We start from the raw sequence: 25,339 nt of genomic DNA, 5'->3' as shown, positions 1-25,339 counted from the left end.
TGACACAATGGAAACGATTTTGTGAAAATTAAATTACAAACAACTGAAGGCACCAATTTTAGTGATAATGATAAAATAAAATAAAACACTATAGAAAAATGACTGTAAGTGCCACAACGAAATCAGGTTATCATAATTTGCATTACAAGCGTCAAGTGCAAGAAAAAGGTTTTGTTTTCGCTTGTGATGCTACAGCACCAGTGATTTATAAGCTTTAGTAATCGACATCTGAAAATTCCGCCAGGAGTAATATTTTTCAGGATCTTCCACAAATGTGTTTAACCATAAAAAAAAATATTACAAACTTTTCAATTTTAAATGTTTTCTGTCTTGATGATCACTTTATAAAAGTTGTTGATATTAGAATTGATCACATTACCCAAAGAGGTTTTCCCAATTTGGTGGAAACCAAGTTTGGTCAAATTCATCATTATTATTATTGTGTAATTGTATAGTGTAATAGGTAGCTATTTTCTAAATGTAAATCAATTGACATATTTGAAATTTGTCGTAAGGTTTGAATGGGTTAACACAAAACACCCAATGCCAAAATACCCAAATGCAAAGTTACTTAATTTATATCTAATGTTTTACCTAATTGTTAAAATTGATAGAAAGATTTTTTAGCATAATCTGAGAAAATTTACATTGTAAATTTTCTCAGATTATTATTTATTATTATTTTTTATTATTACTTTTTATTAGTAAAAAATATTATTCTTTACCAAATGTTTTGGGACTTGATATCGTATTATCCACTTGATTAGGACAAAGCTTATTTATAATACCAAATAGTATTAATCGGATTATAATAATCTGATTATAATAATCGGAACAAAAAACAGCATTTGGAGTATTTCGGCATTGGTTATTTAGTCTAGTAATCGGCAAATTTATGGGTTCTACTATAGCCGGCAATGATGGTTTTATGGTCTTTGTATCACAGGCTGAAGAGAGATGACTGGATTGGTTTTGAGGTTGTTTTCTACATGGGTAGATTGTGTACTACTGGGTTTACGTGGTACAATAGGTATTCTATGGCGTATATCTGTTGTGGACTGACGTAATGGAAACTCACACTCCTCTCTGAGCAACACTCGAACTTCTGTCAAAACACAACATAGGTTCAGGTGCTCCGTTAATTATTTAAGATTTGCAGACAATAATCAACAAGATCAGATCCATCAACACAAAGATCAACTATTATCCGAAAATCAAAAAATGTTCTGAGTGACAATTAATCGTAAAATGCGTCTTACTTAGACTTGAATCGTAAAAGATCTCCATCAATTATTTGAACCTCTTATATGCCATTTAGAACTCAGAATGCTCTACAATACTGTTGAAGGAAGTTCTAGAAGAATTGAGCCTAGCCAACATCAAGTTTTACAAACATAGCCGACAGATTGCCGGAATAGCTGCGAAAGAATAGACCTGCGTGTCATATAATAGAGATAGAAAGAGATACAGATTTAAATTGAAAAAAATCGACGCCGCTCAAAAAACTTTGTAAAAAACATTCAGCGATAAATTAAAAAAGCTTGTTAAAATTGATTCCGCAGAAGCCTTTTATTAAGGACCTTCACTGCGCATATGAGTTCATTTGACCTTAATCAAATTCAAACTAAGCTTAAGTTTTTAAAGTGCAAAAGTCATTTTATTGAGGGAGGTAAGTCACGTATGATCAAAATCTAATCACGCAAATAACCTAAAAACTTTTGCTAGAGCGAGTGAGAAATGACGTCACGCGCGCAAATGCCGTTAGTGAGAGGAAGAAGTCATTCAGAAAACGAAAAAAGAGCGTCAGACGACGAAACAAAAAAACATAGCAGGACAAGTCCTGACGTACAATTCAAAGAATTTTCATTGACTAAACAGAAAAAATAGACCTAGAATGGACTATGAGTGAATTGAGAAAACTTTTTTCAGATCAAAAATCAGATCAAAAAATAAGAAAAAAAATAAAAAAAAACAATGTCAAAATGCCGCATGTGAACAAAAAAACCACTAGCGAGATATGAAAATTTAATTCAAACAAAAAACTAGGCCTAGAATGAGCTGTGCATGGATTGGGAAATCCATTTAGAAAAAAATCCGATACAAAAAATCGAAAAAACAGTAAAAATCAGAGCGAAAATGCCGCATGTGAACAAAAAACCACTACCGAGAAACCGAATTTTTGTTCAAAAACACCCATTTTCGCACTCTACTTTAAAATAAGAGTGAAAACAATTCACGCCGCAAAACCACTCGCGTTTTCGCTTCATTTCCTGTTTCGGCGTGACCAAAATCACTACTCCAATTTGACTTCAAAAATCATGAAAATGTGCGAAGAGATCTTAAAAAAAAGACAGCGCCCCAATACAATTCAAATACTTTGAATTGTAAAAAACCAAGAGCACCGCAATATAGCTACGCTCAGCTTACAGCTTCGCAGCTATAATAAAACTATAGCAAAAAATTCAAATATTTGTTATAACAAAAGCAAAAATTTTTATAAAATTGACCGAGAAGATTGGTTAAAGTTCGAATAAACAGCTTCAAAACATTAAGTGCTAAAACAATCAATCAACCAATCAAAATGAATACTAAATACCCCAAAGGTGTTCCAAATGAGCATTAGCAGTGATTATTGACATACCCCTTTGTGCGGATAGTAGTTGAAGAAATGGTACCATGTCAGTCCCTTCACATCGGACAATACCCCCTCTAAGTTGAACACGTGAAACAACTCCCTCCCCTTCTCATCCAGGGTCCTAGAGGGTGCAATGCCCAGGGAAGCCAGACACTCACCTAGACAATTACGCTCGAGTTTAATTTTTTCAAGAAAATTTTACTTTACAAAATAGTTGTAGCGTGATAGCAGAAAAGTAAGGTGTGTGATTCACACTCCAATGATTGAGAGTTCAATCTCCTGCCTCCTTGAAGCTGTCCATGTAAGGATGTGATCTCACTAAAAATAACCATGGCCTGACCAATCTTGGCTGCTATGGTGGCACCACGAGAACGTTCCACACTCAAACGAGTGACCAAAATCACCAAACAACAGCAAGGCTTTTCATGAAAAGAACCTAAACCTACTAAGGTAGGACAAATTGCTCCCAAACGACTGGCGAGGAAATCCAATTCAAGGAGGGGGTGTAGCCGAGATAAAAAAAAATCCGACAAGGAGGTGTTTGAAGCCACCAACCTCCGTCGTAATAGACTGAATCATTAACCACTCGGCTATCAAGTCCATGTTTTTTTGCTTTTATTACAATCCTTTTTGTGTTAGCAACAGATATAATTTCTGAACAAGAGCAATTTAGATCACGCAAAAGTTACAAGTCATCGTGAAAAAGGCACCCGATATGTGAAATCGAAAGAATGTCCTAGCACAGAAGGCAAAGCGAAAATTTTGCATTGCAAAGACAAACATTTTCACAACAATTGCTTCGAACTTCGTTCGAAAGCAATAAAACAGTCTGACACATGGGGAATGGTAAATAACGTCAGCTACCAACAGGACACTGCGACTTCATGCTGTTCATATGCAATTACACAGAAACCACAAAAAAGTTTAACGCACATATGACAAAGCAAACTTTACACCGCTAAGTTTGCTCCGGCAGTTTCAAACCTGTACGTACGGCTCTTACGGTTTTTCAAATCTTATTTGTAGCTTTATGTCCGCTATATACGAGCCGCAAACTCAGTCCGTAACTGTTTGTTAAATTTAATTTTTGCGATACCAAATTGAACTGGATGCGTTACGTATCGCACATTACTGGATAGAGAAATCGACCGTTCATAACTTCCTTTGCAAAGAATTTAAACTTAAACTTAGGTTTGGTTTCCTCTAAGTACTCACAAATTGAAATACAAGAAGCAAGACCAAATAACATTCGAATTACAGTTCAAGCAATTTGCAGATAGGTGACACTGCAACAAACAATTGGCTGAACGAAAATAAAGTTTAGCTACAAAACACACTATCAATTGTCTGTTTGCAGACTTTCTCAGCCCAGAGTTGGTGAGTAACAGAAAGAAAGCCGTTTCTTGCTGCGATTGCTGTTGTGTGTATTATGATGATGTTTTAGTCCCCTTCTTTTCTTGTTAACTAACTCTGTTTACAATAAAAACCACATTCCTACGAAAAACTAGAATTTGTAAATTCAATTTTTATTAAGGCATAAGCAGTTGCCGTGGCAATAGAATTGGGATAAAAAATGAGCCGAACAATGGTCTTTTCCAAGTATTATGTTTTCTTTTTAAATTGCTGATTTGCTGATGCACTACCAATTGGAGAATACGCTTTCTCGACAGAAACAATTTTTGCCAACTGGTAAATTTTTGCAATTTCGCAACAGGCTTTCTATAGACTCCATCTTTCGTTAAAACTCTTGCGAATTCAATTCCGCCTTCAGAACTCTCAATGGTTTCTGCAATTTGAATGAGAATGTAATACCCTAGATTGTCACTGTCTTCGATTAAAAAAACAATCAGAATTACACATTTCTTACTGAATTGGATCAACTTTTTTTGCGGACATTCAAAGTTGAAAAATATTCTTCTTGGAATTGTCGCCCAATCAGATAGTATCAAGCTTCCTTTTGTCGAAAGCTCTATTTCTTGACAAACTTTTTTGCTCATAGTAAAAATTGTCGAGAAATATAGTAATTTGGCCTAATAGCAAGCAAATCGAAGAAATCAGAACTGAGTGATGTCGATGTTTTTGCTTTTGAAGTCTGCTCAACAAAACAGTTTTTTTGTGGATTATGAAATTCCGCACCAGATCAATTCCCTAACACCGCATTTTTTGCTTCCTTGCAAACTCTGACTGACCGCTCTTCGAAAATCAGGTAACACAGGGTCGCTGAATTTCCATCTAATTTTTCGTTTAACCAAATAACCTCTTTTTTTTCGTTCTATGCTGCAACGTACTCGTGGAATACTCGGTTTGCCTAAAAAAATTTGTCCCGCTAACATTGTTTGCCTTTTGCCTCCTCAAGCTGAGATTAATTTGATTATATTCAGACAACCGTTCAGCCAATTTTTATACCATCTCTATAAGCACAGCTCGTACATCAAGATAAACATCACCATCGCTTTTCTTTAATTCGTCAAAATTTTTACTGTAATTTGAACAATGGAGCCACCGTTTGTGCTCTGACTTTTTTGCACGTAACATTTTTTTTCGATTATTTAACGGTAGGATTTTCAGAACTGTTTTTGCACATTTTTTTGGATTTGTGAAATCCCACTTTGAGAGCAGTTTTTGAGTACGTAAGAACAATTCTATAACGTTGAGTTTCATTGGATGAAGAGTTTTTAATCTCTATTGAATCTTGCTGTTTCGGCCTTCAGCCCAGATAAGACCTTGTTCGACAACAAATGGAGAGAACTATAAAGTTTTGCTGCTTGTCGTAATCGTTTTATGGCTTTGATTGACGTCAACTCTTCGGCACACTGCTCTTGTAGCATTAGCTCGAAAATTCGTGAGTTTACAATCTCTCAGTCTTCAGTGCCATTTTTTAATGGTTATATTTCGCTCAAAGATCAATTTGTTTACGCCACTGGATCAACTAGAGGGTTTAAATTGCTGATTCATTACCATTGAGCATTAGTTGTCTTTTCTTCAATTTATGATAAGAAAAATTATTCAGTTATGTTCTCTTTCTCTGAGGCAAAACCTAGTTTTATGTGAGTGGGCCCTTCAACCACTGGTGGGGCAATAAAGGTAGAGCCTCAAAAAAGAATTTTGCATAAAGTTTCTCAAGATAGCAATGTGGTGCAGTTTTTCCTAATAAAATTTTCTATTTGATACTATAGTATTTTTTCCTAATTTTTTTCCAGACACTTTGCAAACACTTCCTATTTTTCAAATAAAATTTATTGTGGTATCAATCACAAGATATATTTCTTGTTGCCAATTAATTTGACTGGTCAGGTGACTGGATTTGTCCATTTTCGGAATTTCAACGTCAAGGAGCTGCAAAAAACTTTTGTTGTCGTGACTATTTTAACTTTGCTGCTCTGGGAGCTCTAAAAAGATAGCATTTCGCTAACTGTAAAAACAACTGCATCAGTGCGGTGAATGAAAATCAAACTTTATGAAAACATTAAAAATGGCCTTGCGCTGAAAAACCGCTATTCGAGAAGGCGTAAGTGACTCAATTATTTTGAACGGAAATCTGAAAATCAGAGCAGTCACTACCTTTTTTCAACTAAGCCAATTGGTCAAAAATCAGGTTTTTAAACGAGATGCTTAGTATTATGGTTATGCAGAAATTGTTGTCGTCTTTCTTCTACAAATTTTGTTATTTTGCGTCGTTCTTTCTGTCGGTTCGTTCTGCTTCGTGTTGGACTGGACAGCAAATCAACTCAAATGAATAGCTTTCATGTATTATCATTATTATCAACCAAAAAAGATTTTTGCTGTTTTTCTTTCACCATTATGAAGCCAAAGAAATCAAGAGGCAACATAGAGCTCACAATACTTGTCTCAGATCAACTCTATATTCGTGTCATTTTTAAGTACAAGAAATGTGATGACTGTTACTGACTACTAAGAAGAATATATCTGTTAAACATCGAATAAAATCAGCTTGAAATTAATAATGAAATCAGGGAGCAAAACAGCAGAAAACCATTAAATAAAAATTTTTGATTTTCATTTCAATATTTCTTTCATTAATAACAGTAATAGCAATTATTTCTGTAAGGGGCATAATAAACACCTTTATTTTTGCTGCCTTCATGCAAATATTACCGTATATGGGAAATTACAATGTTGCTCGTATTTAATAGGTAAGTGAAATCCGAGCCATACTGGGATCAAGGCAAATAGGAGGTAATTCCTCATTTTCGTAAGCAAATTCCGATATCCTTAATTTTGCCAATTCGACCTCGGTAAAGATTCGTAAAGGTGATGAAAGCTTTACCCATTCTGAAGTCCTCCCCTCTGAATGGCCCCCCATTCTGGTGACCTGGCATGCATCCTGTGGTGGTGTAGTTGTTCATCTTCAGTTTTGGACCCAACAGTCTCAAAGCCCCCCTGCTTAGGACATACCCTGGTCCTCCACTCACGTAACCCTCCTAAACGTGACCAGAGAATGAAAAAACTTGTCTTCGAAATTGAACTGATGAGAACTTCTTTTCAGGTCAAGCAAGATTGTTTAAAGAGACCTGTAAATAAGAAATTTAACTTTTAACATTCTTGATGGAAAGAGTACGTTAAAGATGACATTTTACGTAATTTCTCTTGAATACGATTTATATAGTTTTGCATCGAAAACAGAGTTCTGTTCGGATATTTTTGATTTGTTTTGAGCGAAGTGTTGTTTTTTTTATGCAGCAATAAAATCTTCTCTGATTTTGAAAAAAAACTTGAAGTCTTTTCTAAATGTTTTCCTATTGTATCTTGCGCCATAAGTTTTTCGATGAGGTGAGCTATTTGCGTCATCATCAGACAAATTTTGTCTTAGGAACAAGAAATTCCTTTCTATAAATAGCACGGGAACATATACAGTCAAATAGTGGGGTGACTTATTTGAATAAGGCTTAGTGACTTCAAAGTGAATTATATAAATCGATGTAGCTTGGGTGAAAAATATAAAGGAATTCGGTTCTCTTTTACAACTTAGCTGTATCTCCTTCAAACCCATGTTACCTACTTGTCCCAAAATTTCTACTCTTTAAAAAAATATTTCTGCAATATTAAGGCAATCTTTTGCTGGAAAAAATTAAATGTAAATGAAAAGGGCCAACCAGTTGACCAGGAGAAGCAGAGTTCAATGAGGGAAATCATGTGCGCGTCCTTCAAAACCACCACTTCATCGTCTGTATTGCAAAATTGTACAAGAGGAAGGTTTCTCATTCGGGATAAATAACGAATTATGTTGAAGAACCTTACAATATAACCCTCCTTTGAAAGAATTTTACAAGGTAACGATTTTGTAAATTAATTGTTACAGGATCACCAAATTTGTCAGATGGCTCCAGCGATGCTCGACGCAATGGTCTTTTTATAAGTCAAACGGTCAACATTTAATCACCTTTTAATTTGAAATCAGGAAAATAAAAAAGTTATTATTTGGATTCATTTCATTGAGGATAACAATCTTTGGATGAACTAGTCTAGTCGAGAGGCCGGGTAGTGTGTGTGTGTGTGTGTGTGTGTGTGTGTGTGTGTGTGTGTGTGTGTGTGTTGGGGGGGGGGGGGGGGGGGTAAATTAACACCCTAGGGTACCTTGAGGAATGCTTTGAATCGGTGCCCAAAGAACCAAGGTCTGTCTGGGTCGTACTTTGAGAGATGTAGCTTCATGTTCTCCACTATGACGTAGGTGTTGTCGTCTCCCTTGTAGAACCAATCATACTTCTCCAGGTAGTTGTCAAACAGGAACTCAAAGGTGTCTCTGACTTTAGCCCATAACATCTTACGACCAGGTTCACCTACAATTGAAGGGTTTTTAACTTTATAGCCCCCATGAAAAACAATTATAGCCCCCATTATGGTATATTTACAATGATGGTATACGTTAGTTGACCACTATTTGACCACAATTGACCTGCAATTGTAAAAAATGGTAAAATCTAAGAGAGAGCTGAGTTTTGTATGGCAAGTCTCATAAATCAAGTCCACGTAAGACAACAAATCACACTAGAATTTTGGCAATCAGATTTTTTTCCTATAGTTTAATGTCACTGTTATGATAATCTCAAAGAAAGCGAGAAAATTTTGTATTGTAAAATTTTTTCTTGAATTTTATTTTTTAAAAAAATAAAGTTATAACTAACATTTGATTCACAACCTGTAAAATTTTTCCTGCGCCTCATCATTTACTTTTATATTGTATAACTGAAACTCAAAAATGATAAAGTGAAAAGATAGAAACGATAAGACTCCACACAAGTCATAGGCTACTTCTAATTAAGATTCCATACTAATTGATGTTATTTCAATATAATTTTGTAAAAACGCTCCGTTCACAGTTAAGAAAAGACAAGATGAGGCTGTTTTATTATGGCTCAAAAAAATTGAAATGTGTAAAACTGAAACCAGCAATTTTAATTTGCAAGTTATTCAGCATTTTTTGTATGTTTGCGCATCCAATCATGAAGATGAAATAAAAATCGCTCGTTCTGATAAATGGACAGTCAATTTTGATAAAGAGGTAGTTGTTGATACTTCCCATCAATATTAAAATGAATAGCATTTCTGTGAAGAATGTTAAAAAGTTTCGTAATTTAGGATTTTTTAACTTTAAAACAATTATGATATTTGATTGCACTAAGCTTAATATTTTGCACTGTTAGGGCTAGCTAAAGATAAAATTGCCTAATATTAGGTGAAAGAACTCAATTGAGCATAATTTTTACCGTTTCAAACCAAATACTTTTTAACAGCCTTCACATTTGTTTTCGGGCTCATAAAACTGGAATAAATAAATCTTATCTGTAAAGACAGATATCATTTTCACATAGCTCTCCCAAAATTGAATATTTGAAACTGTTCTCACGATAGTCTAAGTTGTCAGTAGTAAGTAAATACTGTCTCAAGAGAGGGGGGGGGGTTATCCTACGATACTTAAACATGGGATAAAAGGGGGTTATCCTAGACGGAAAGGGATTAACTTTCATTCTTTACCAGATGTGACTATTTCCAAGGCGGCAAACTTGTTTTCGGTCAAACAGCCAACTTTGTTCTAAATTTCGTTCCGATAAGAGCTGCAAGTGAACAATTTATTGAAACGTATTTTAGCACTCATAAACACAAAATGTACACGGTTAGGAATTCAAAAGGCGCAATTTACGTAGTTAAGTACAATAAGTTTATTGTCTGCGTGCAACTTTAAATGCTGGTTCTTCTTCATAATCGCTACTACTACTTTCACTGCACTCATTAGCTTCATAATTAATGAATGGGTTAGGGAAGGAAGAGCTGGAGCTGGTGGTAGCATCGAAATCTACGATATCATCGCTATCAATATCGTCCTCGTTAATAATACTTGTCATTGCAAATCCCGGGTCAGGTGTTTCCCATTCTTCCGGGCTTTCACTTATTGTTGTATCCGGTACAACAAAACTATTATTATGGTCCCAGTTTGGACTCGAATCTAGGAGAAGGTGAGCATAATTTTCTACATTTTCGTAGTCCCACTCTACTTCATCGCTATCCCAAGAAAAATCTTCGACTCGGCAATGATCATTTTTATAGTGGCCGAATGGTAGTGTTTTAATTCCCTCGTTCAAAATGTGGCGTTTATTATCAAAAGCAGAGAGACATATTTTATTCGTTGAAACCGTCTGTAGAACATGCTTTTCCGAAACAATCGTTGTGTTTTCAGCGCGCAGTGTACTACCAGTCACAAGTGTATTTTTGTAGTCTGCATGTCGAAGCAAATTTTGGGCTGCTCTTGTTATTCCTTTGGCGGACATTTTTCGGTTACCTATGAACAGAAAAAAGCAGTCAAATTATGACAATCATACAAGGTTAGTTGGTACTTTGTTAGTTTTTTCTTGAATCTTTAAACGTAAAATACTCACTAGTGGAAGTAATGCTGTACAGCTTTGGCTTCAGGCATATAAACTCTTTTATATAATCCCCAGCAAATTCGTCTTTGAATTTTAAGACGACGCGCTTATTTTCTTCGCTGTACAGTTCGTGATCTTCTGGGTAATTTGAGAAGTCGAATTGATCAAGAACATTGCTCTCCTTCAGTTCACGGTAGAGATCTTCACAATTGATCCGGTATAGCAAGCTATCAGTATCACTATAAAGTAATTGACAGTCAAATGAAGATTGCATTGTTCCATAGTGAAACTGATACAAGTAGTATTTCACTAGATCAAGTATTGTGGCCCCTACTATAGTTGGTGTATCCCAATAGATCTTTCTTGGGCGGGAGGAGAGAGCTGCCATGTTCTCGCCAAACACTTTGAATTTTTCAAACTCAAACTTGCTTACTATGGTTAGGGTTCGTCTTGCGTCTCTCGTAAGCTCGATTTTCATCCGTCGACGTTTCGATTCGCAGTTTTTCCCATAAACGGCGTTGTTCATTAGTTTATAGAAACTCTCCTCAAATTTATTCGAAGCCGCTTGTCTCTTCTCACTGTTCAGGGTTATATAGGATGTTAACCAATTGTTTTGAGTAAACTGTAGCACACGATGCATTTTCCTCACGACTAATCCCAAGTTAACATACAGTTTCAACAGCTTGTAATGCAGCACATAATGTTCTTTGTCGAAGAAAGTCTGCAACAGTTTTGGAACTTTTGAGGGGGGTAAGTTATGACTCTCTCGCAAATTCACTTGGTAGTCACTGAGCCAGTCATACTCAACAATATTTTTCGATGGTGCGAGGGGGAAGTCCTGATGGTAATCGTGTAGACTTGCTGGATAATGCAAGTCGACTTCCACGAAGTAACCGACAGGGTTATCGTCAGGACAGTTTAGTATCTCAGCCAGTGTAATATCAGAGTTAAGCGTAAAATCTTACTGAGGGAGTTTTTCATTTTGCATGACGCCACCGTATAGGTTATTGGCGTCCACGCAGAAGCCAAATGTCGAGGGTTGTGAAGAGTCGTAATCTGGTAAATATTTTTTATTTGCTGTAAACTTTCTCATCTCGTAGGCTGAACATACTCCTCCACGTACTGCTCCTTCTATCATATCGAGGTGCTCGCGTTCTGTAAGCAATTTGACCTCCGCCTTGCATATTCTCAAGGATGCTTCCTTAGCCATATTTGGCAGTGTGTAAAAGTGCATGCAATCGAGTTTGTAGGTGGAGAAACTGAGCTCTCTGTGGAATTCATAAACGCATGCGAGAAGAGCGCAATCGGTTTTCAGGTATGCATCGTGGTAGTCTTGTAGAGTTTGGCAATTCAGAGTGTTCCACATCGTCTTGGCGTGGTTCAAGTTTTCTTGAGTTATTGTTACTGCGTTTCCTTCTAAAGTGTTACGCCATTCATTAAGAGGCGGTAAGGATTTTTCGCTGAACTTTTCTCGACCGCTAACATATGAATAGGGGTAATATCCTTTTTGCTGCAGGAGCTTCAATTCTGTTGAGGATAGGTTAGGAAAGACAGAAGCAAGTATTCCAAAACGATCTCTTGGTAAAATGTCAACCAACTTTTCGAGAGATGAATTCATCATTTTGAATGAATCAATGAATTTTCATACTTTTTGATCCTTTTTCCATCATCTAGGGTTATGGTCTCCACGAGTACTCCAAAATTCATGGAAATGTATTTTTCATCAGTAGATGGAATTACACTTACAGTAGTCGTTGGCTCACAAGATTGGAGGTCTAAACAAATGTGATGAAGGTCATAATTTTGTATATTATGACCCACTACAGGGGTAAAGTTGACGTTCCTTCGTGCTCGATTGCATTTTTCATGAGCCCAGCCAAGAAATTGTCCGCTGTAGTGGCAGTGATCCAGATCAATTGATGATTGTTCATCATTATCGTCAAAGGCTTCGTTACATATCCAACATTCGCTAGCTGCACTTTTCGGATACTGGCTACGGTCACCTCTGAAGAAAGGAAAAGCTCGTTTGCGCTTGTATATATCCTTGGCTAGTGTGTGTAACATGTTTACAAGTTTAGTAATGCAATCTTCAGAGCTGTCCACGTGGAAGAAGATGGGTTTTGTTGAGTAGTGATCAATTACCGCAAGTGAAAACCCACAGGGCTCGTGTTTTTCAATAACTCTGGTGTATGAGTTGTTACCGAGGGGCGTGCATCCTGCTACTGGACACAAGAAGGATTCGAAGTCAAAGTAAATGACTAATGGAACAAACCAGGTAGCGGCTAAGTTTTTGAATTTATATAAATTTTTTCCCGGAGCTGGTAATCGAACAACAGCCGGCGCATTTTCACAGCAGGTTTCAATATGTGCGGTAAGCTTTGCAAGGCCTTCTTCACACAACCAGAAACAATTCCGGCAAATATGAAACTCAAAGCGAAATTTGGTATTTCGGAGTTGACAGACTATCTTAACCAAGTTGGTAGTCAACACATAATGGTAACAGTCTGCTTCGTATAAAAGCAATATATCCATTGTGAAGTTTGAGACAAACTTTGACACTCTGAGTGGAAATAAGTCTCTACCATCATAACCAAAAACGTTGATTCGAACTTCATTTAGATTTTCGAACTGATTGATGTTTTCTAGCCCCATGGGCATATCGAAGTGTCCAGTTGGTTGATGAAGGTTGGTTTGCTTGTAAGTTTCGGGTGAAGTTTTGTCTGTGTTGTAGTTCCTTCTTGGTCGATCTAAGCTAATATTGTTGTGCATATGATATGCAGCAATATAGCAGTAAAGGAAGCAATTTGCGTCCTCATGGTTACGAATATTAAGTAAACCGCGGCAATTTTGTAACTTTGATGGTAATGCAATGTAAGACGAGCCAGTTATAGGTCGGTAACGGGCAAAGTTCACAATTATTTTGATAACTTTCTCAAGCACCCAACCACTACCATTAGAGGCAAATGTCGTTAGCACTATCATCATCTTCTCGACCATAGTCCAGAAGGTCTCACTGCTGAGTCCCTGACTATACACCGGTGTCATGAGCGAATTTGCATAAATTTCAATAAGCTCATCTTCATGATCTTCGTTTTGACTCGGCTTTCGGAGTTGAAGATGAGCACTAAATTGAACTTTTTGTGATCCTTGTGAGAGTTTTTGTTCTATAAGTTTTTGTCGAATCGATTTGTGGTTTATGCTGGAGCATGAACTGAGCAAGGTCTGTGTTGGCTTGGGTTGGTGATGGCGGCAGATGGTAGCTCTGAAGGGTACCATTAAAGGCAGTTTCGGCCGGCGCTTGAGTTGGTTGGAATTGATCGCCAAAGACATGTAAAGAATGCAAAGAACTCATATGCTCAGCAAATAATCTGGTGTCGTTAAAGCCCATATAGCAGGACCGACAACAATTTGTAAATTTTTGATGACAAGTCCTCATGTGTTGTTCCAGTTCAGAAAGTTTTCTACAAGTGAATGTACAAATACAACAGGTAAAGACTGGTAAACCTACTTCGTCGGGATGGTAGCGATGCTCATGGCGAGATTGATTTCCTCTGTTTGCAAAAGTTGCCAAACAATATTTGCAATTGAAAACCATAGTTGAAAAATTCAAGATTCAAAAGTTAACAGAGATAATGACAACTTTCGTAAACATGTAACTCAACTTCAAATGGCGAATTTATTTCTATTCCACACGAGGTTCATATAAGACGCGCGCAATTCAAACTTTCAAAATTTTCGAATTCGATTGGATAATAAGAGCGCGTCCCCGCTTTAGTCAACTACTATGACATATCAAGTTGCGTTGAACGTAAAGTAGCGCTTGACTTTACGTTTCTCACTGAACAACACTGACATGATAAAACTTGTTTGTTATTTTCGAATTATTAGTACAATATATAAAAAGATTTTTTAAAACCAGGGGTAGTTCCTTTTAGTTATTAGTTATATGTGATGTAAGAAAGCATATCAATTGCAATTTTTTGATTTGCTAACTTTTAGGTTTAGTCAAAGTAAACTTTTATGAATTTTTAATGATCTTTCAATCAAATATTTTAATCTTTTTTCTTCATTTTCATAGATAATATGCTCCAATGACATAAGGGTAGAGGAAACATTTGTGTTTGAATCCGTTAGATGTAATATTACACTCCAGTAGCCTACATAAAAAAAAAGTTTTGATTTGATTTCCATAGAATTTTTGAATAATATTGCAAAAACATCGCTTTTTTGTACACTGTGTAAAATTTTAAGTACAAGGGATGCTTTGAACGGTTATCATGCACAGTTTTATTACTGTCACGGTGTTTGAACAGCTAAAAAATCTACTAAAAGCAAATGAAATGTTCGATTTTTTTCGCTTAATGTTGCAAAAAAAAGCGATTTTTGTGGTTTTTTTACTGTAGATGCCGATGGGTGCGTCTGACGATGTTGGTCATCATACCCAAAAATGCTCCCCGGGCACTAACATGTAGGAACCGACAAGAAAAAATCCCTCATCTTTATCAGGAAAAAAGTTAGATTTTCTGTCAATCATGATCAATCAATGTCATCACATGACAGCCAATGACAAGACCCCTGTTGCAAGCATTTTTCGATGACAGCTGTTATGAGATGATTTTGTCTCCAGCCCCCAAAAATTCGGTTTTTTAGAAAAAAACCAGGTGTATCATTATTGTTTCGGGTACTTCAATTGCTAATTAATGCCAGATTTTAATGAGACGTTAATGTCCAGATGTTTTGAAAATCGGTGAAGGAGCCGTTTTTCGACCCTGACCCTTATGACCAAAAGTGACAAGCATGTACCACTGATTACAAATCCGTTTAAAAAAATTGGAATTTTTTTTGTTAATTACAAATTAGACTAATTAGTTGCTAATTAGCTGTTAATTAATGGTTAATTATCTCATGAAGGATTGAGTTTATTTTGACGACCGTTATGAGCTTTTTTGTAGTACAATGTCTGATAGTGTCAACCCAATAGTCAGTTTCATCCCAACTATCTGTTGGAGCCGACTTTTTTGGGGTCAAAGTTCACCATAAAAAACAAAAAAAAATTTTTTTTTCGTTTTTTTTTCAACTTTTTTGGAAGAAATGTGGTCAATTTTTTTATTCATATCGGTAGCCCACAAAAAACAGTTGGTAATGGCGTTCAGGTTTTGAGTTTTCGTTCCGTCGAAAAAAATTTATTAAGCAAAAAAACCGGAAAAATCTCATTTTTAAAAAAAAATCCTTTCTTTTTTCCTCCTTTTTGCTGAAAAAATGATGTTTTACTAGTTTAACTAACACCTGAAGGTATACCCAACAGGAGCGCTGATATTATATCAACATACGAAGAACGATTTGCTAAATGAAGTTTTTGTTTGATAAGGACTTTATGCATTTTTTGAAGCTTTTGTTCAAACCTAATTTTACATTTCAATAGCTTTCTCAACAAATTTTCTCTCAACCAATCAGAAGCTTGTTTGCTTCCTGCTATATATTCGAACACGTTTGAACATGTCCGTTTTGGAAATTTTCTCCCAACTTTGTCTCACTAAACAGTACTGTTTTGTGAACATGTTTGAACATGTCCATTTTTGTAAAATTCTGATTCTAAAGTCTGCTAGCTATGTAAAAACATTAAAAGAAGAGCGTCAATTAGCGAGCTATTCACAAAAGATAGTAACACAACACACCAAAGTGCAAAGGAAAAACAATTCAATATTAAATAAGTTGTTAGAGGTCAAAAAAGTCCATTAGAGAGTCTTCTTGTTTTCGTTTTTTTGGTGCTGCGCACACTACTGGAGTTTCCGAGCAATTGGGTGTCTTGACATCGGCTGAATTTGTTTGGGGTTGTGGTGTCTGAAAGTTTGAACCAGATAAAATGTTGACATCAAACTGACTTGCAAAATTGTCAGAGATCTTGTTCTTCCTCTGGAAATCCTCAAAGAGTGACGGACTTGGGGTTGGAGTAAAAGTTGGACTTGGATCCACAGCAGGAGTTGTTGGAACACTGACTGAAACACTCGGTGGCTGACTGTCCGGTGAGGATGGTGATGATTTAACACCCCACATATCACCCAAGTTTTTGTAGGCTTGATATGTACCGAGTTGATTCTCGAATAAGGGCACACAATCGCAGTCGTATCTGTTCAAGATACGTCTCACTTCCTCCGGCAAAGTTTCTTCAGTCGAATGCATTTGTGGTATAGTTTTTGGTGGTAAGTGTCCTCCAGAAGTAATGATACTGGATTCAGCCGGCTCCGTTTTTTCCGGTAGGGCAGCAATAGCGTTAATAAATAGCTTCGGTATCAAACAATGCTGGTATGTGTACCACAAATCGTTTTTTCTTTTCTGTTGTATCAGAACGACAAAATTTTCAAACACGGTTTGGTAAACAAGAGTTCTCTCAAAAGAGATAGCAGACTCCGAAAGAATTTTCACGGACATTGTTTTCAAGTTCAAGTTCGATTCAATAGTTAACTGTTAAGTAAGAGCAAAAGAAAGAAATGAACACATGTACAAAATTCTTTCCCAACATGTGTTTCGCAAGGTTCGCCTTTTCTAAGACAAAACAAATGATTGGAGCATAATCACACCTAGTTGCCTAATATATTGTATATAACATGTGGTTAGCCACACTGTTGTTCCTTTACAGAGGAATTTGGGGTCACATCTGTTTTGTATTGGTTTTATGTAAATTGTGTGTGGTCTCTGCACTATACTATCTAGGGTCACATCTGTTCTAAATCAACTTGTATGTAAAATACATGGGTGCCTACACTATTAACGGTTAACTATCTCCCACACAGAAGTGTGGGTTGTGCTGATAAATTTATTGCTTTATATACAAAACACATGTACTTGTTATCTCTGTTCGCAAGTAGGTTCTGGTGGTTTATAAAGGTATGGTTTTAATTAACTATTATCTAAGGTCAGATACGTATAAAATTCTAAAATGAACAGTCTCAAGTACGCCGTGAGGCGTACTTGAGATTGTATTTACCAATCACTTGGATTTAATTAAAAATATGACGACACTGGTTTGATCCCAACTTGCCGCGCCTCCTAACTTCGTAGTTATTTACATTAAGAGCAAGTGATAAAACAAGTTGCCTACCATGCCTTTTACTTCCTCAAAAGACACACAGTTTGGAGATTGCTATTTCGACATTTCCCAAACTGAAAAGCGTTTGGTCAGGGCAACTTTAAAAACTTACGAAAGAACCGGAACATATGTGTTTCTAAAGTTGTTCAAGAAAGCGGCCGAGGATTACGACTTTGAACAGAGAATTTCTCTAACTCTAGAAGAGTTTGGAATTTAAGACAAATAAGCAGAGAAAATACTTGAAGCTGCTGCAACGCAAGATTCAAAACCACCCCCAGCAAAGAAGCAGAAATTTGATCAGTGTAGCAGAGATGGTGGAAGCAATGTTTGAGCGCTCTCCCAACTATTTCAAACAATTTCAAAAGCAGTTCAAGTTTTTAATTGCTGATGAAAAGCCAAACTTAACAGCTTCGAATAACTATGCTGTGTGTCCTCATTTTGAGTCTGAATTTTGTCAGTTACCAACTAACCATTTTCACGTTCTGATTGAGAGTGCAATCGACGTTGAGACCATGAAGCCAATCAAAATTTTAGCAGTTCCCTGTCTCTTCACTACCTTCAGACACTTATTTTCAACCTCAACGAGTCTGGAATTTAAAGGAGATACATTTTCAAAATTACAGCTTGCCGTTGACTTTAATAACAAATCTGGAGAGAAAACGGATACAGCAAATGTACGCAAGCGACTTCCACCCTTGGCAACAGCGGCGACCAAACTATCAAAATCTACAGCGGTCACTAGCGGAATCTCAAAAACATTGGCGAGATCTACATCAATTGTACCACAGAAAACAATTCACAATTTTTTATGTTCTACAATTTCTTCGAAAACTCAAACTGATCAATTTAGTAGTGAAACTTTAAAAAGAGTGGAATCAATTTTGAGTGGTCCTCATTCTGGTGCTTTTTGTCAGATTATGGATATATTTATGAGTGGTTTTGGAAAACTAAACATTGATTCTGATTTACTATTTGTTCGTCTTGTATATGAAGAAAAAATTCAGTTTTAAAAAAAAATTTACTTCACAATATTAGTTTTGTTAGAGCATCATGTGAAGAGCAAAGCGAATCAATTGAAAATCACTACAATTTACAATTTGCCTATCATCAAATATTAAATGAGCAATAAAAATGCAAAAGAGTCCACACAATTCTGAGTTTTGACCTTGAATTGGTTGGTTTTCAAGTAATTGGTGAAACTGTACATTGTTTTTTGCAAGTCGTTGATAGATATTCTTGTAAGAAGACAAGGATCGTCCAAGGGGATCAGCAAACAGAAGATGGTCGTTCTTTTTACAAATGAGGAGCCAGTGCGTGCCAGGACTTTGAGATTTTGACGCGTTTACTATTAAAAAAGTGTTTGATTTCAATTTTGAAGGAAAATTGTCTGCTGCAAATACACCTCGAAATTTGTGCTTTAGTTTTTGACATCTCTGAATTAAACCTTTAATATCATCTTCGTCCATCATCAGTTTGTTAGAATATGATTTTTTGACACTCGTCGCGCAGTATCAACAAAAATTGTACTAGCTTTTTCTCCAATAATAAAAATTTCAATGTTGGTCGGTAACGCTGCTGAAAACTTCAATTCGATAAATATGGAACAGTTTGTTAGCTCCGGGTGTATAAAATCATGAGAAGTTTGTTGGGTGCTAGTCAGATCAAATACCATTATAAAATGGTTGGGATAGTCTGACAGACTTATTCCATGCCCATTATCAATATAGGCTAAATCGGATATTGTATTAAAATAAAGGCGTTTGTTATCATTTGTAGATATTGGGCTATCAGCCACTGGTAACCCGTTGCGATAAATATATATCTGTTCCAAGTCAAATTTTTGAAAATGAAATGGATTTTGCATGTTGTTGCCCAAAAAAGCTTCGTTCGTATTGAGACAAATTGCTAGTCTTCGGATTGGCTCTCGTGCAAAAATGTCCTCTTGCTTCCAACTATGCAGACCAGTTGAAGCCAAAAACGTCTTTGTCAAAGTTTCAAAGTAGGGATAGGCAGCAGGGCTAGTAAGCAAGGTTTTTTCAATGGCAGACACGACCTCGTCATTCAATGTCATCTTGCGAACGTACAAATTAGCTTCAACAATTTTCACCTTGTAATGTTTTGCAGCATCATCCGAAATGATAACAAAATCATCAATAGATCTTCTGAATGCAATACGAAGAGTTACACCACTGAGCAGATGTTTATCACATGTGAAAAAGTCTACCGCTACTTTACCATAAAAAGTGCATTCTGCTGACTCTCTGACTGAGTTTTCTCTTCGAGCAATTTCACCTGCTTTTTTTTGCAGATGGATCTTCTTCGTAAGAATAGCCTTGACATGCCAACCAAGTGTTCTTTGCGTCTTTGTTATGTGAGAACTCAGTTTCTATAAAACTCTTGTGTGCGTAATTTCCATTTGCGTTAGAGATTTTCAACCCGTTGGCTGACACTGTGCAGTCAGAGAAAAGTGAATGTAGCACATTATTGCAAAAGTATGGAGCATCGGTTTTAGCAGTGTCAGCAGTAGCTGCCCCGTCATATTTGAGATCAGCTCCCGAAGACTCAACAATTTTGCATTTGACTTCCAAAAAAATTTTTTGTAAATCAATAAAGTTGTTACGGTCACCAGTTACCTCGAACTCTAACATGGGTCCATCAGGACTATAAACATGTCCCAATTTTTGACAAAAACTTCCATCGAAAGTCACCAAGAGCGCCGGCTTCTCAAACAGATCCAAAGAGCTATGGGTTGCTTCGTTTGGTAACAGGTTAGCGATCATATTTAACTTTAGAAAAGAAATCAGACCGACTTCTTTTTGGAAATTTGTTTTGAAATGACCAACTTTTGTTTGGTTAATGTTTTTCTTGGTGATTTTTTTGAGCGACTCCTAATTGTTTTTCTTTGTTGCCGAAATCTTGCTCCCCCTGTTTGTTTTTTAACAGTGTTGCTTATTGTATTTTTGAGTGCTTGTTTGGGTGATTTTTTACTGCTGACAACGTCTAGCAGCTCTGGAACACTTTGCTTTAAAAGTTCTTTTCCAATACGTTTTGCAGTAGGAAGAATGAAACGTCGAGCTAGGGGCAAAGCGATCCGCCCAATTCCCGCAGCTAATGCACCAAAACCACTGCCTCTTTGCCGGTAGTGGCCAGAGAAATGTGGTAAGGATGTTGCTTGGTTAGCGTAGTAAGAGTCCATGCTAATTGGAAAATTTTTTGAACTGAAGAGTTAAAATGACTTTACCGGTTCCCGAAAAGGGAACCAATTCTCCCGTTTCTGTGCGAAGCTCAATCGAAATTGATTGTATGGTGTTTGATAAGAGTTTTTTGTAATCTAAATTGGAAAAAACAATTCGATGAGTTGGTTCAAGCTCGCAGACACTACCGTTTTTCAGACGTTATTTTGAATCAATGACTCGAAGCAAGGGGGCTTTTGTATCACCGACGTACTGGTACTCAATAATATTCGTATATATAAAAATTAAGTGCTTTCCCGAGCAAAGATCAATGGGAATTTCTCCATAGTATGCTGCCGTTTCATCACTTTTCATTAGTCTGTTTGATGTTGCGCTTTTTATTTTGTACCCGATGTGTACTCCACTGCCATCTGGAATGCCCAAAAAACCAATAATGCTGGGAATTTCTTTACTGGGAAAAGTAATTCCTTCATTTTTACCCATCAAAATTTCAAACTTTCCAGTTTTCTTGATCTCTCTGAATGAAAAGTTTGGTAGTCCAACAGTTCGTTTGATAGTAGTTAGTATGTCAACAACTGTATTATAAGTTCCTGTCATGATAGACTTTTTTTCACCGTTATACGGACGAGAGATCACATTGGCTTCGGTAGCCCTTTTCTGGCTGTCTTCGTACCCTTTTATACTATATACTACCATGTCTCCATTTACAAAATGCTCAATTTTTGTGGGGAAAATGATCTCGCTGAGAGCTACTCTCCAGTCACCAGCGAGTTGAATTTCATCATTGAAAAAGTTTCGAAATGAACTGAGGGTGTTAGAGTCAAAAATTTCCATTGAAGCAGATGAAATAACATGCACAGTGAATTCATCGGTGAAACGGTTTTCACTCATTTTTCTCTACACGAACAAGCTGTAACTCTGGTTGATAAAATTACCATCAATTTTTTCACCGTTTGCATCAATAAGTGAATACGTTGGCGGATTGAAGGTTGCTAAGCTTTCTACTTCAAAAACTTCGTCGGTGAAAGATTGTTTATACCCTTTCCTGAAGGCTTCGTCTTTTTTGACAATTCTAACAAAATCTCCAACGTAAAATTTGGGTCTCTGAAACTTGATTGTTTGAGCGCTCAACGAGACAAGTCGCGGAACATCCTTTTTAGTGACTTTATTTGGAGCAAGTTTGGTTACTCGGTTGACTCGTGAATTAATTGTTTTCACAAATTGATCCAGTTTATCTATGTAGGAGTATGTCCACTTTTCTTCAAGGTAATTGTAGATAATGTTTTTTAGTGACCGAATGTTCCGCTCTGCGAATGCAGACTTTTTTTCACTAAAAGTGCTGTATAAATGAATTCCTCGTTTGTTGCATAAGGTTTTGAAGGCTCCAAGAAACTCTGTACCATCATCAACCCACACTTTTTGTGGTTGCTTGTTTTTTATCTTTTTTTAAAGGCCGAGGCAGTTTCCGTTGCATACTTTGTTTTTAAGGGCTCCACACGAAGGTATCTGGAAAGACAGTCGACTGCAACCAATAAATATTTAACATTTCTGTTGTATTTTGCTAGTTTATCCACAAAAGCCAAGTCAACGGACCAAATTTCATTTATGTCTTTTACTATTACTTTAAGTCTTGGAAATTGTAAGCGAATTTGGCGATATTTTGTAAAAGATGACTTGGTTTCCAAGTATGTCTTAACTTTACCAAATGATAACTTGCTTTGGGTTTTTAATCGCTTTGGGTTTCCAAACGATGCAGGTCCCTTCAAATACAGTTGATCCAACGTTTTTTTCTCAGAAGAAGTAAGACCATTTTTGCTGTTTGGTCTCTCCTTCTGCCGTCTTTTTTCTTTGGTTGGTAACTTGATAACCGCTTCCTGATTGTCCTCGTGGGCTTGCAAAAATTTCTTCGCTTTCGGATGTTTCCAAGATCTGTGTGGCATAGGTATTCGAAACTAAATGAGGTGGAAGATCGAGAGCTAATAATGCTCGAGAATTTTTTTGAATGTCAATTTTTTTTGTTGACTGCTGTGTGTTATACAAAAAAGTTGACGCTTTTAAGCCAAGTTGTTGGTTATCAATATGAATGATACCACCTGGATCTTCACTGGATATTGTCGGGGATTCTAATATCTTGTTGAGAATGATTTCTGCTCTTCCGATTTTATTTTTCTCCATCACTCCCAAATCTCTCATTATTGACTGAAACGTTGTAGTTGTACTTTTTTTGACAATAGGTTCAATTTCACTGTCATCACTCATCGGCTCCTCTTTTTCCTCATGATCTGTTTCAACATTTATGCTGGGTGCTGTCTGGACTGCTTCATCCTCTTTTTCACTTTTTTCCTGATTTTGTAACATGTTTCTTTGAATGAGAGACAATTGCGTGGCTTTCTGTTTGTAGACAGGATTGTCAAAAATTTCACTTTTTGCCGGTTGTGTTGACATGAACATTCTTTTGGGAATTAAGATAAATTCTTCAGTATACATTATCACTTCCTCAGATGAAGGTAACACGAGAGAGCAATACCTTTCAAAAGAACCGTGTTTTTAGCAAAAATCTGCCTTTTATTTTTTAAAATTGTTTGTTTAGATAAAAGTTTTTTAAATGATTTTTCATGACCTTGTATTAATGTTTTCTTGACGGGAACGTTACCGTTGAAAACATTAAGCAAACACTCGCAAAGAAAGTTAATAAAACTATTTGGTGCCGACTTGATTAGTTCTTTTGACTTTATGTCCGATGTCTCTAACATTCGCCGCAGCATACAAAGCTCTTTCTCTCTCATTACTCAAATTGGTTATAACAGCTTTAGCTGGGGGAAGGTAAAAAACGGATGGTCCTGGTGGAACAATATTGGAGCAGTAACGTAAAACGTCCGATGTTTTTGGATCCAGATCGATCAGTAAATGACCAAAGGGTTGTTTGGTTGCTAGCTCGTAGCTATTTTTCAAAAATTGCGTGTTTTTAAGCTGTCGACCAATTAAACCAATCTGTTGAATGTCACGGGTTGATTTAAATAAAATGATGTGTGTTGTATTAAGATCAATAGTTCGTGACCATTTACTTTGTTGAAATAAATTGTGTTTTACGTAAATTACACTAATGTTTTTGTGACGTCCTGCTGTAGCCAATTTCGAAAACTCTTTGTCCTTAAAAATCTCTTCACATGAATCGTCAAACACCAACAGACAGTTTTCGAGCTCCGATATCAAATCGAAGCTTGAAAACTTGGTAAACTGTATGTTTAATTTTGCCTCTAGTGACTTAAATTTGGGTTTTTCATGTTGGTAGAAATAAAAAATTGAGAGGAACTTTGGAGAAAAAGTGCTTTCGAGTAACATTCTGAAAATAAGCTCTGTTTTTCCACAACATGACGGACCGCAAACAGCCATAAACAACCGGTCAGTTGTTGAAATGATTTTATTCATAATTTTGGGTTGGGAAGAGTGTATCCAACTGTACAAGAAAGAAGAGAAAACCAAAAAGTAGACTCTTCACATTCAAGCTGGAAAAACACAAGTTTTACCAGAGAAACTATTATGAGAAAAATTATAATAAAAACTTGTGTAAAATAAACAACTTCTGATCGTGGTATCCTTGAATTACAAAACCTCCATGATCGTCTTTCATGGTGATTATCATCAAACACTAAGTCAGTTATTGCCCCGCCTGTATCTAACTGATCCTCTGCTTTACTCATTTCAAAATAAGTTTTTTTAAAAAAAGAGGTAAATTTGGTTATTTCATTATATAAATTTCATAAGATACAAATTGTGAGTTTTGATTATCATTGATAAAAGTAATGGTGTAGTTCGCATTTACTCTGTCAGTTTTTTCTCTGAAAACAATTGGCTGTACGTTGTTCTTTTCAATTCTTCGTCTTATTTCAGCTGGAAGGCTCTTATCCTTCAGTGACATCAGAACTGGTTCTGCACGCTTGGGCATAGGTAAAGGGGTTAGTTTCAGCTTTCGCATTTTCTCTTCCAAAGACATGGTACAATTGAAAGTACTCCAAAAATGAAAGGTATTTCTTGAAGGCTTCTATTTCAGCTCCAGTACAGACAATTTGCTGTTTCCTCAGTACAGTTTGACCACGACTGTCAACTTTTTCCTCTTTGACAAATGTAGCTGTTAATTGATTTTCATCCGCTATACAACTGTAAACCAATAAATTTGGGGACAAGTTCACTTGAAGTAGAGACGATGCTGCTTTCTCGGACCGTCGGTTCATTCGTTAGCCACAGGTAAAAAAGTGTAGCTTTTTTTCTTGCACAGTGTTGATTTCTTTGCCGCTTAGGACAGCTTAAAACATGTAAAGTACAAATTGGTGTCTCGTGAAAAAATTTCAAATTTTCAATTTTTGGACATAATAAAATCTCTAAATTGATAACGTCCTTTTTGAGAAGTTTCTGAATAGTTTCTGTTTTTTCTGTTCCCTTCGCATAAAAAGTTGCCAAGGGAAATCGAAGTGCTATGCTATCAAAAATTTGTTGCAAATAACAATATGGATAATCTCCACTCTCCCAATTCAAACCATGGAGA

General features: G+C 36.4%; 1 protein-coding gene across 1 annotated transcript in view; it reads right to left on the bottom strand.

The window, feature by feature from the left end:
- Nucleotides 1–840: 840 nt before the first annotated feature.
- Nucleotides 841–25,339, bottom strand: part of LOC142351830 (glycoprotein-N-acetylgalactosamine 3-beta-galactosyltransferase 1-like) — a 31,684-nt gene continuing 7,185 nt past the window's right edge. The window contains exons 4-7 of the mRNA XM_075404038.1: nt 8,231–8,433; nt 6,924–7,077; nt 2,642–2,793; nt 841–1,105 (exon numbers count right to left, since the gene is read on the bottom strand). Of these exons, the coding sequence (XP_075260153.1) occupies nt 986–1,105; nt 2,642–2,793; nt 6,924–7,077; nt 8,231–8,433 (629 nt within the window). The 3' untranslated portion in view covers nt 841–985. The remainder of the gene's footprint in view (nt 1,106–2,641; nt 2,794–6,923; nt 7,078–8,230; nt 8,434–25,339) is intronic.

This window comes from Convolutriloba macropyga, chromosome 13 (assembly GCF_964194025.1).
Source record: "Convolutriloba macropyga chromosome 13, txConMacr16.3, whole genome shotgun sequence".
Classification (NCBI taxonomy): domain Eukaryota; kingdom Metazoa; phylum Xenacoelomorpha; order Acoela; family Convolutidae; genus Convolutriloba; species Convolutriloba macropyga.
The sequence above is the reverse complement of the archived record's forward strand: the minus strand, read 5'-3'. Positions and strand labels throughout refer to the sequence as shown.